Source organism: Felis catus, chromosome B3 (assembly GCF_018350175.1).
Source record: "Felis catus isolate Fca126 chromosome B3, F.catus_Fca126_mat1.0, whole genome shotgun sequence".
In the NCBI taxonomy this organism is placed as follows: domain Eukaryota; kingdom Metazoa; phylum Chordata; class Mammalia; order Carnivora; family Felidae; genus Felis; species Felis catus.
This window is the reverse complement of record NC_058373.1, coordinates 138,476,043-138,488,753: the sequence shown is the minus strand read 5'-3', so window position 1 is coordinate 138,488,753 and position 12,711 is coordinate 138,476,043. Positions and strand designations below refer to the sequence as shown.

General features: G+C 52.1%; 1 protein-coding gene across 2 annotated transcripts in view; it reads right to left on the bottom strand.

Moving 5' to 3' along the window:
- CB3H14orf132 (chromosome B3 C14orf132 homolog) overlaps positions 1–11,949 on the bottom strand; it is a 59,242-nt gene extending 47,293 nt beyond the window's left edge. For both annotated transcript variants that reach the window (XM_023256011.2, XM_023256010.2), the window contains exon 1: positions 11,719–11,949. Coding sequence is in view for 1 of the 2 variants with exons in the window: in XM_023256010.2 (XP_023111778.1) it covers positions 11,719–11,745 (27 nt within the window). In the remaining variant the exon portion in view is untranslated. The remainder of the gene's footprint in view (positions 1–11,718) is intronic.
- Positions 11,950–12,711: the final 762 nt, after the last annotated feature.

The window sequence follows — 12,711 nt, the reverse complement described above, 5'->3', positions numbered from 1 at the left end:
AAAGAAAATGATACCATATTTGTGATCTACACAAAGGAATAAAAAGCACTAGACATAATAACTATATAGGAAAATATATAAGGCTTTTTTCTTACTATTTAGTTCTCTTTAAAAGATCATCGATCTGGGGGTGCCTGGGTGGCTCCGTCAGTTAAGCATCCGACTCTTGATCTCAGCTCAGGTCATAATCTCACAGTTTGTGAGTTCGAGCCCCAAGGTGGGCTCTGTGCGGCCAGAGCAGAGCCTGCTTGGGATTCTCTCTTTCCCTCTCTCCCTCTGCCCCTCTCCCTCTCATGCTCTCTGTCTCTCTCTCTCTCAAAATAAACAAATAAAAATTTAAAAAATAAAAGATAATTCTGTTTTCACAAAAACGATAATGTGGTATGATGTTTATAACATGCAGAAGTGAAATGTATGATAATAATATCACACCAGCTGAGAGGGGAGAATAGAAGTGTTTGGTTATAAAGTTCTTACATGTGAAGTGGGCATAACATTCCTTGTAGATAGGCTGTGCTACATTAATGATATACACTGCAAATCCTAAAGCAACCACCCAAATAACAAAACAGAACTAATAAGCCAACAAAAGAGATCATATGGAATAATAAAATGTTCTCAATCCAAAAGAAGGCAGAAAAAGAGGTAAAAAGGAACAAAGAACATATGGACCAATAGGCAACTGTAAGAGAGTAGATTTAAATCCAACCATATAAGGAATCACACTAAACACGAACGGCTTAAAGACTCTAATCTGAAGGCAGAGACTGTGAAATTGCATTTAAAAAACAAGCTGACATGGCACAGAGATCTGGGTTTGAATCCCACCTGTGTGCCTAAGCCTCGGTTTCTTCATCTGTAAAATGGACCTTAAAATTGCCTATTCCGTGGAGCCGTCATAAAGGATTTAGTGAGATTCTGTGTATTATAGGACACAGGGCCTGCCCGGCACCCTCTAAGCACTTGATAAATGGCAGCTATCATGGGAAGGTACAGGGACATCTTGAGGGGACACAATGGGGAGAGAGTGAATGCAGGCAGGACTCCATCACTTCAGAGTAGAAAGAGTCGGGGTTCAGACCCTCGAAGCAGGGTGAGCAGGGTTGAGCACATAACAGCTGCTCCTTAAGCACTCAAGTATTTAACTGGATACTGCAATCCACCTCCAGATGCCCCAGTTCTCTTAGCTCTGTGACATACAATTATTGCAAGTCAGATGGAATGTCTTGACTCTTAAAACGCTGTCTAGAAATCTGGTCTACAAAAAGTACTACAGATTTTTACTCTTCCTTCACTGCTCATCACACCTCTGCAAAAATGTAGCGCTGTGTTCTCTCTCGCCGAAGCAGATCTAATTAGAATAATAAAATATTTAAATTTTTTAAATGAGAACTTGAAGTACAACAAGCAGGCCCTTCGGTTAAAAACAGCTGAGATAATAGACAATTTGTATTTTAATCATAATTCTTGCTTTAAGGGAAAGAAGCAGCCAGTGGCTGGGGAAAACATTCTGTAAGCAGCAGATTGCCAGACTCCCTAGAATTTTATTTTCCTGGGAGGTGCTGTGTTCCCCTGGGGAGAGAACATTTCTGCAGGGTGTGTTGCAGACCGTTTGGAACGATCCCACAAGCCCGTGAGTGTAGCCACGACCATTTCAAGAGATAACAGCCTCTTCAACACGACCAGATTTTTTTGCGGATTTTTTCCCCCTCCATGAAAAATGATTAAAATGCAAATTCACGGTGAGCCTCCCAAGGTCCAGGGGGCTGGGGGTTGGCAGCAGATAGGTCAGCATCTCAGCTCTGATTGGACCGCACAGGCTGTCTTCCAGAAAGACCCGTCCACTGTCAACATACTATTCCAGGTGTGACTATGTCTTCCCACCAGCAAGGCCAAAGTTGTAAGAGCCCAGCCGGGGGGAGAATTGTGTGAGTTTCATGGGCAGGGGAGGCCTCCACTCCTCAGACCTCCCCAGCAGGTGCTGATTACCCTCCCCACATCCACTCACTCCACCCCTCCATAACTCAAGAACTTACTGTCTCACCAGGTAGTACTTACTGGGCTGAACTACATGAGACTCTCAGGTCAAAAATGGTCATGTGGGCTCTTTCCATAATTTGGCTATTGACGATAGCATTGCTATAGACACTGGGGTGCATGTGCCTCTTCAAGTCAGCGTTTTTGTATCCTCTGGATAAAAACCTAGTAGTGCCATTGCTGGGTCATAGGGTAGTTCTATTTTTAATTTGGCAGGGGGAACCTCCATACGTTTTCCAGAGAGGTTGCACCAGCCCAAATGTCCATCCACTGATGAATGGATAAAGATGTGATACACACACACACACACACACACACACACACAAACACACACATACACACTGGAATATTATGGAACCATCAAAAAGAATGAAATCTTGACATTTGCAACAACGTGGGTGGGACTACAGTGTATCATGCTAAGCAAAATAAGTCAGAGAAAAACAAATATATGATTTCACTCATATGTGGAACTTAAGAAACAAAACAGATGAAAATAGGGAAAGGGAAGGGAAAATAAGATAAAAATGGGGGGGGAAATCTTAAGAAACTCTTAAATACAGAGAACAAACTGGGGGTTGCTAGAGGGTAGGTGGGGGGCATGGCTAAATGGGTGATAGGCATTAAGGAGGGCGCTTGTTGGGATGAGCAACTGGGTGTTGTATGTAAGTGATGGATCACTAAATTCTACTCCTGAAACCAATACCACTTTCTATGTTAACTAACTTGAATTTAAATTTAAAATAATTAAAAAATATTTTTACATGTGGCAGTGGAATATTATTCAGCCATAAAAGAAAGGAATTTTGCCATTTGTGACAATATGCATGGACCTTGAGGGCATTATGCTAAGCGAAATGATTTAGACAGAGAAAGATGAACGCTTTTTGATCTCAGTTATACGAGTAATCTAAAAACCAAAACCAAAACCACCAACCAACAAAACAAACACCTTGAATTAGTGAATAGAGAGTTTACATTGGTGCTGCCATAGGTGGGGGGAAGGGAGTGGGCCAGAGGAGTGAAGGTGGCCAAAAGAGGCAAACTTCCAGTTATGAAATAAATAAGCCCTGGGGATGTAATATATACATCATGGTGACTATAGTTAGCAATTCTACATCGTGTATTTGAAAGCTGCTGACAAAGTAAATCTTAAACATTCTCATCGCAAGAAAAAAATGTGACTATGTGTAGTTAAGGAGGTAACCAAACTAACTATGGTAATCACTTCACAATAAATACATATGTTGGATCATTATGGTGCCCCCTACAACTAATAAAATGTTGCATGTCAATGACAGCTCAGTAAAAGTGGTTTTAAATCAAGAAAAGAAGTGGCCGGGGGCGCCTGGGTGGCTCAGTCGGTTAAGCGGCTGACTTCGGCTCAGGTCATGATCTCACAGTCCGTGAGTTCGAGCCCCGCGTCGGGCTCTGTGCTGACCGCTCAGAGCCTGGAGCCTGTTTCAGATGTGTTTCCCTCTCTCTCTGACCCTCCCCCATTCATGCTCTGTCTCTCTCTGTCTCAAAAATAAATAAATGTTAAAAAAAAAAAAAAAGAAATTTAAAAAAAAAAGAAAAGAAGTGGCCGAACGTCAAGCAACTTCATACAGTTTGGCCGAATGAAGTCATGGCTTACCTCCTCAGTAGTAACTTACTTCTCTCTCGGGCAAGGCAGTTCACAAAGTTCTGTCAAGCTCTACACACATCCGACTGGTCTAGAGCGATTACTGGGGCGGCCCCAGGGTGAACCCCGTCCACACACCTGTCCTGTCTGGCCCATGCAGCGGCCAGTCCCCAAGTTATCCACATTCCTTCCGTCCCTCCTGGATGTGCACGCTGTTCCCCACGTTGAGAGGTAGTGGGTACCCTCTCCACTGAAACGCGGGCTGGTCTTAGGGCTTTCTTGGCCAAAGAAATGCAGAGTGGGTGACATTTTGGAACTTCCAAGGCTCATTCATAAGAAGCTTCGTAGCTTCGACCTGGGAACACCTGTTGGGGGTGGGGAGAGGAAGGCAGTGCCACACAAGACCACCATACTGGGAGGAAAGCCCAGCTGCCTAAAGAAACGTCTACAGGATGAAATGCCAAGTGGAGAGAAGGGTCAAGTTGAATGGAGTTGCCGGACACGTGTGCAGAAGCAATGCTGGAAGTCTGGACCCCAGGCTCAGGTATCCCAGCTGATGTCACCGAGCAGGAAGAAACTGCCAAGCCGAGTCCTTCCCAAATTCTGATCCCACAAAGTCGTGGGCAAAATAAATGATTGCTATAAGCCACTAAGTACCTGGAATAATGAGCTATAAGTAACTGACACAGCTCCCATCATGGTTGGCTGGCTTATTAAACATAAATTTTTTTAACATTTATTTTTGAGATACAGAGCGAGACAGAGCACGGGCAGGAGAGAGGCAGAGAGAGAGGGAGACCCAGAAGCCGAAGCAGGCTCCGGGCTCCGAGCTGTCAGCACAGCGCCCGATGCGGGGCTCGAACTCGTGAACCTCGAGATCATGACCTGAGCCAAAGACGGACGCTTAACCGACGGAGCCACCCAGGGGCCCAGCTTGTTAAAACTTTTTAATCAGTGGCCAACATTTAAAAATCCAGGCTGCACGTTAAAAATCCAAATTTTCAGTGTTTTTGAAAACCCACAAGAGCCTGCAGCCCTGGGCCTGCGTGTCTGCATGGCTCGAGGAAGGAGCGGGGGGGGGGGGGTTTGGGGGGGGGGAATCTCAGGCAGCAGCTGTCCACTGTCTGGGTCACCGCAGCCCCCCACCCCTCTCTGCTCCACTGCATGAGGTCCGCGGCTGGGCTCCCATCTCCCACTCTCTCCCCATCTGTCCTCGGCCCAACTAAATGCTCTACCCAACCCCCACGCCCAGCAGGAGACACTATTTCAAGCCCCCATTCCACTCCACCCTGGTGTATGTCATCCCCCCTGCCTGGAATGCCCTCACTCCTTCTTGGTCTACATAACACCCAGGCATCTTTCAGACAGCTCGGTTCAAACCTCCTTCCCGGACCTCGGGGTTAGGTGCCTCCTCTGGGCTCCCAGGGCACTTGTGTTTACCTGCACCGTGTCACATACGACACGGCAGCCCGGTGGCCCTCTCCTCCCTGCAGCCCCAGGCCTGGCCCACAGGAAACATTTGCTGAGTGGCTAGATGAACAGCTCCATGGGGAAGGCGATTTTGCGCCCATTTCACAGAACATGAAACTGAGGTTTGGAGAAGTGATCTGTCCGCTGCCCCTCTAAGACCAGTGACCACCCACACAAGAATCCAGATCCTTATTCTTTTTTTTTAAATTTTTTTTTTTTACATTTATTCATTTTTGAGAGACAGAGCACAAGTCGGGGAAGTGCAGAGAGAGAGAGAGAGAGGGAGGCACAGAATCCGAAGCAGGCTTCAAGCCCCGAGCTGTCAGCACAGAGCCCGACGCGGGGCTTGAACCCACAAACCGCGAGATCATGACCTGAGCCGAAGTCCGACGCTTCACCGACTGAGCCACCCAGGCGCCCCCAGATCCTTATTCTTTATGGGTCTTCAGAACTTGTTACGGGTTGAATTGTGTCTCCCCCAAGAATATGCTATTGAAGCTCTAACTCCTGGTACTTGTGAAAGTGACCTTCTTTCAAACTAGTTTCTCTGCAGATGTAATCAAGTTAAAATGAGGTCATCAGAGTGGGCTCTAATCCAACATACTGGTATCTTTTTTTTTTTTTTTTTTTTTATAAATTTTTTTTTTTTCAATGTTTATTTATTTTTGGGACAGAGAGAGACAGAGCATGAACGGGCGAGGGGCAGAGAGAGAGGGAGACACAGAATCGGAAACAGGCTCCAGGCTCTGAGCCATCAGCCCAGAGCCTGACGCGGGGCTCGAACTCACGGACTGCGAGATCGTGACCTGGCTGAAGTCGGACGCCTAACCGACTGCGCCACCCAGGCGCCCCCAACATACTGGTATCTTGATAAGAGAAGAGACACAGACGTGCAAGGCGAGGGCCCGGTGCACAGAGGCAGAGATTGGAGCGACGCGGCTACAGTGGAAGGGCTCCAAGGACTTCAGGCAACACCCTGAGGCTGAGAGAGAGGCGTGGGATGGGGTCTCCCCTGACATCTTCCGAGACACTTGCCCTGCCACCGCCTGGATTTGGGTTTTCTAGCCTCCAGAACTGGGGGGAGATTATATTTCTGTTTGAAGCCACTCTGTTTGTGGTTATTTGTTACAGCAACCCTAGAAATAATACAGTCCTCTTTAAGAACTTGTTCAGGGCTGGCTGGGTAGCTCAGTGGGTTAGGCGTCCAACCTCGGCTCAGGTCGTGATCTCTTGGTTCGTGAGTTCAAGCCCGGCATCGGGCTCTGGGCTGACAGCTTGGAGCCTGGAGCCTGCTTCGGATTCTGTGTCTCCCTCTCTCTCTGCTCTTCCCCTGCTCTCGCTCTGTCTCTCTCTCTCTCTCTCTCAAAAATAAATAAACATTATTTTTTTTTAAAAAAGAACTTGTTTAAAAATAGGCAATGGGGCGCCTGGGTGGCTCAGTCGGTTAAGCGGCCGACTTCGGCTCAGGTCATGATCTCGTGGTCCGTGAGTTCGAGCCCCGCATCGGGCTCTGTGCTGACAGCTCAGAGCCTGGAGCCTGTTTCAGATTCTGTGTCTCCCTCTCTCTCTGACCCTCCCCCGTTCATGCTCTGTCTCTCTCTCTGTCTCAAAAGTAAATAAACGTGAAAAAAAAATAAAAAAAAAATAGAGAGGCAAGCGAGAAGAGACTCTTAAATACAGAGAACAAACTGAGGGTTGCTGAAGGGGAAGTGGGGGGGGGTGGGCTAAATGGGTGACGGGCATTAAAGATGACACTTGTTGGGATGAGCACTAGGTGTCGCATGCAAGCAACGAATCACCGGCTTCGACTCCTGAAGCCAAGACTACACTGTATGTTAACTAACTTGAATTTAAATAAATAAATTCAAAAATATATGCATAAACCCAACACTCCGTGTACCTCGGGACTGCTGATTCCCTGAAGCAGACCCATGATGGGGCCCTAGAGTCCCTCCCATCCTCCCAGCACTTGGTCTGCTCTGCGAGGTGGTTTGGTCCCATGCAGGGTGGCCCCTGCGGTCGGGGTTCCACTCCTGGCCTCCTCTGCTTGCCGGCTGAACCACCCCAGCTCCCCATTTCTTCCCTGTGCATGTGGCGGGACTAACAAAGCCACCTACCCGACCACAGGTTTCTCACCTGCGGCAGGTGTGGTCAGGAGGAAAGGAACACCTCAATTTTGGAGCACGTTCCTGGGTCTCCCTATTTTAAGTTGCTGAGTCCCTACTCGGGTGACTTCCTTCCAGTGACCGCATGACTTTTTATGACCTGGAAGGGACCAGAGAGCCACGGATCTGTTCCATCCCGAGGAAGGGGAAGGAGAGCGCTCTAAGTGTGGTTTCAGCTTTGAGCCTCAACCCTGGCCACTGGGCTGGAATCAACTAGAGTCAATGGACAGAGGATACCGATATCTGCTTCCAGCTAAGACTCTGCGAGGGGGTACTGGGGGCAGGACCTGGGTCGCTGGTCTTAAGAGCTCCCAGGGGATTCTAATGGCAGCGGCATTTGGGAACCACTGGGTCTAGACCGGTCGCTCTAGGGACGGCCCAAGGCCAACACAAAACTGGGCTCTTGTGCCACAGGCGGGCTTGTTCAACACGGCCTTACAGCCTAGAACGTGTGATGAGCGCTCCTGGGCCCTCTTGTTCATTTCTGCCCAGGCGGCAGCTTCCTGAAATTCACTCTCTCCTCGCATCCTGGAGGTCTCAGGGTCTCTGCGCTTCTTGCCTGATGGTGGGCTTGCCCCAGAACAAGCATCCTGGGGGTTGTCGGTGGAAGCTACGGTCTTCTTAAAGCTAATCTCGGAGGCTCCAGAAGGCCCTTCACACGGCATTCTCCTGGTCAAGAAAGTCAGCCCAGGTTTAAGGGGAGGGGAACGAGATTCCCCTCCGACAGGGGAAGAGGGGAACATGGCCATCTTTGGAGAAGGGCTACCCTACCAATGACACAGAGATTTGGGGCTCAGTCCTCAAAGTCTGTGTCGTCCCCTGGTCTCCAGCTCCCTGGGGGTCTGGGCAGCCCTGTCCTCTTGGCCACCACTGGCCAGAGAGAAACAGGTGCTCCTGTGTACTGTTCGATGCTCCAGGGGGCTGTGGGGACACAGGGATTGTGCAGAGTGGGACCGGCGTGCCTCCCAGGGCGAGGAAAGGGCAGCTGAGCATCACTCCAGGGCTCAAGGGTGAGGTGGGGTCCACGGGCTGAGTCTTCACATCTTCGGTGCCCACAGCCTCTCTTAAACCCTAACACGCAACCCCACGCACTCACACCAGGGAGGGCACCTCCCTCCACCACCAGGGAGGGCGTCAGAGGAGTTGCTGAATAACCACTGACCACTCTGGCCAACCATAAAGGGTAGCTTCGTAATGCTTGGCTGTTGAGAGGCAAATCTTTCCGAAATGGCTCATATCCTGCGGGCCTTTTAAAGCCACGAAGAGGGGACGCCTGGGTGGCTCAGTCCGTTGAGCGCCCGACTCTTGATTTTGGCTCCGGTCATGATCCCGGGGTCACGAGGTGGAGCCCTGCAAACATGGAGCCCACTTAAGAGTCCCCCTCTCTCTCCCTCTGCCCCTCTCCCTGGTTCGCACACCCTTTCTAACGAATAAATCAATAAATCAATAGATAAAGGCACAAACAGGACTCACACTTCACAACCTTGAGGCGGGGGGGTGGGAGTCTTGGAATCACAGGGATGTCCTTTCATCCAGTCAATTAATCAAGGAGGTGGGCGCTTCCAGCTCCGCTCAGGCCTCCAGCCTCTATGCTCCACCAGGGCTGGGATCCTCCCAAAGCACTGCTTCAATTATGAACCACTGCCCACTCAACAACCTGCAATGGCTCCCACTGTCCGCTGAGTCACGTGAACTTCTCGCTCAACGGTCAGCCCCCCTCTCTCTCAGCGTGTCCTGTGCCCTCACCTCCCTCCTTCCTGAAGGAGTCTGTGAATATATTCTGGGCCTCCCTCCTCCTGCCTCTCTGCCTAGAATCCATCAGAGACCTGTCTGTAGTTCTAATCCATCAAAACTCAAGTCCTCAAAGTCCTTGACAGGTTCACAGGCAGGGCATTCTACACCTCGAATGCGCTGTTCTCCTGTCCCCGTCTTTCCACGCGCATACGTCGTCTCTCGCCCCATCCAATCATCTAACAGAAACTTGCTGAGGGCCTACTATGTGCCAAGTATCTTGGTCCCCCCAGCCCTGATCCATTCCCCTTGCTGAGGATGGCGTGGCTTATCATTTCTCCAGTCCTCGATAAGCACCCAGAAAGAAAATCTACATCTCATTCCACTGTGCCCTCCAGCACCTTGGTCCCAGTGCCTGGCACGGAGCTTGGCACAAGACGGGGCCTCAGCTTTTGCCGAACAAGTAGACGGAAGCATTAACATTCCTCCGTCAAACTGCCCACTGCTTCTGCGTGCGGACAGCAACTTGGTGTCACACACCTGGTGGTCCCTGCACGGTCCGAGCACGTGTTGAGCGTTCGCAGAAGCCGGGCACGAAGGGCTGCAGATAGAAGAGTCAAAGGTCCCACCCTCGTGGGGATAACAGGTGCACAGCAACACCAGAAGGCAATGCATCCTGGTGAGACCACTTCCTGGCAGAAGGCAGAAGAGATGACTCCTCTCTAAACATGTGCCCCTGGCCCTTACAGTGTGTCTTCCTCAGGGGAGAGCGGCAAGGAGGAAAACCCAGCAGCTGTGCAAATACTCAGACCCGGGTTTAAAACCCAGTTCTCCTTAAAATGGTGTGCCCTGGGTAAATGATTAATCCTGCTGAAGTCTGATATCCTGATCTATAAACGGGGGAATAACAGCACCCACGTCACAGACTTGTAAGGATTTACTGTAACCCCAGCATCTCTGCCCATCTGAGCGCACATCGTGTTTCTGTTCCTTGCAACTGACTCCAGACCGAGCATGTGATCGATGCCCAAGTATCTGTTGGCAGGAACACATCGACCACACATAACGTGAGAGTAAACAACATAGACACAGAGAAAAAAAAAAAAGAACCCAGGCTCTGCGCGGGCTCTGCCTACAGATGGCGAAAAGCCCTATGTTTATTTTGTCAAGTTACCATAGCAACATGTGATGCTCCAGCCAGCCCCTGGGTTAGCAGTGATCGATTTATCTTGTAACCAGGGACACAGGCTGTGTGGTGGGATCCAGAAGGGGAAGGCAGGGACAGCCATGTGTACGGTCCTCTCTCCCCTAGAAATAAATCTGGTGAAGCCGCCTCAGTTATCATGTAGCTAAAGTCACCACTGTCTAAAATAACACCCACATGACAATATTTATAAACGTGGGTTTAGGAACAGGACAGAAAATAAGGAAAATAACAACAACAACAACAACAGTGTTGCTGATAGGAGCAACGAGTATTTTGGAAAACTAAACAAGAGGCTGACAGGAGCTGGGATCTGGAGCCACCCTGGGGATTCTGTGTCCTTCCATGACTGTGTCGGGGGCTTGTTGTCCACACAGCTTGGATGTTGCTGTTACTTTTTCAACAGGCTCCCACTGGGGTGAAATTTGGGGGGGGGTGGGGAAGGCAGGTGTCCTTTTAAAATCCATTCCCTGGAAAATCAAACAGCAGCAGGTGGGGCCCCTGCCACACACACAGGGGACAGACAGCACGTCAGTGGCCTTCCCACCTCCGGGCTCCCAACATAACCAACTCATGGAAGGTGCAATGTGGTACACTGGGATTTACTCTCCGGGACCAAATGTGGCCTTCCCTGGAGCCAGACTGTCCTCAGCACCGGGTCCTGGGAAAGGCCACAAGCCGTTCCACAAAGCGGGGGTCTGTCTGCCTTTGTTCTAGCTCAAGAGAGCTGAGCACAGAAACGGATCACCCAACGCTCAGAACTCAAGGGGACTCTCCTTCAGCAAGGATCAAGTGATCGAGTGATGACAGGCCATCTGTTTTTTCCTGCCATTGGCAACCTGTTTTGTGTCCAGGGAAGAGTTATGGTCGCGTCGGGCACTGATGACTCTACAGACTCAGCACAAAGCAAAAAAAAAAAAAAAAAAGGGATAAAATGATCGTTGCGCTCTCGCGCTTGGCTGGTCACCGAGGGGGTCTCGCCGCCTTCCTCGGGCTACAGAGGCTGTGGTCTCCACTCAAAGAGGAGAAAGTGAGTTGCGGGGGGGCGCCCCAAGTCACAGGCAAATTGCAGATAAATGTGCGCCTCGGGAAGATGTGGAATGGAGAACAGCGAGGTTGCCCACCCACCCAGGTCCGCGCGGATCCGGGCTGCACCGCCTTGGGTGCGTCCTGGGGACTGGAGCGGCGACGGCAGAGAGGGGATGGGCAGGGAGGGGTCGACTCGCACCGCCCTGGCCCCTCGCAGTCCGGAACGAGGTCGGCCGGGCGCGCTCCGGGCGCACGGCCAGCCCCACCCCCGGGCGCCGCGCTCGCCGCCTCCGACGAGAAAAGCCAGGTGGGGATGCCCGGCTCGGGACAAAGGATCGGGACGTAGATCCCCGGCGGGCGCCACCGCCCGGCTGGAATCCTCCCGGCGCGTCCAGCCCCTGGCCCCGAACCTCCCCAAACTTCGCAGCCCGGGGCGCGCGGGGAAGGCGTCCCGTTACCTGCGCGGCCATAAAGGACAGATCCATGGTGCCGCTGGTGTCGCTGCCGCCGCCCGCGCTGGAGTCCTCGCTGCCGCCGCCGCCGCTGCGGGTCCAGCCGCCTGCACAGCTGGCCGCGAGCGGGCCGAGCCGCGAGCAGGGACCCCGCACCCCGCCGCGCCGCCCACCTCAGCAGCCCCGGCGTCGCGGCCTCTGCAGCCTCCGCGCTCCGCGCTCCGGACGGAGACCCGGCCGAGGCGGGGGGCGGGGCGGGGCGGGGCTCGGGGGCCCGGGAGCCCCTCCACGTGACCGCTCCCAGCCCCACCCCAAGGGCGGGGCCAGGCGGAACCCCCGCGCGCCCAAGATCCCCTCCCGCGTGGGGGCCGCAGGCGGAAGCTGAGGCCGGAGGTCGCCCGGCTGGCGGGAGCGGGACCTCGAGTAAGACTCTGTAGGCGCCCCTTGGGGCTGGCGTGTGTTGCTCGGGGGCTTGAGGGTCAGGGTCAGCGTGCCCCAGCTTTCTGTGCCAGCTCTGCGCCCCGCGTCGGGTGTGCCTCCGCTAAAGGAGGTTTCCATCCTGGCCCGGGCTGTTCTTTCTTGCCCTGCCTCGCCTCCCTTTCCTGAGCAGACCTTCTGGGTTCCGTAAAAGTCGTGAGAGCGGACAGCCATGGTCATTAACCCCTCGCTGAAGGGGGGGCGGTGATGAAGTTTGGAGACACCTGCAAGGGGTGCACCTCGCGCCCCTGCATCCTCGCGGCTCCGTGAAGACAGTGCTCCCGGGGGCGGCGTCTCACCTGGAAGGTTCTCTGCAGACCAAGGGTTTGGGCAGTTACCCGCCTGGCGAGCCTGGCCTTGCTCGGGGAGAGGTGGCGGGCGCCCTGACCTCTCCCAGGTACTCGGCTCTGAAGAAAAACGGGACAGGAGGTGAGCGGATGTTGGATGGACCACCGTCTCGTGGCGTGTTTTGGTTTTATGTTCTTAAACCCAAACCTCCCACCCCGAGCAGCACCCTGTGGT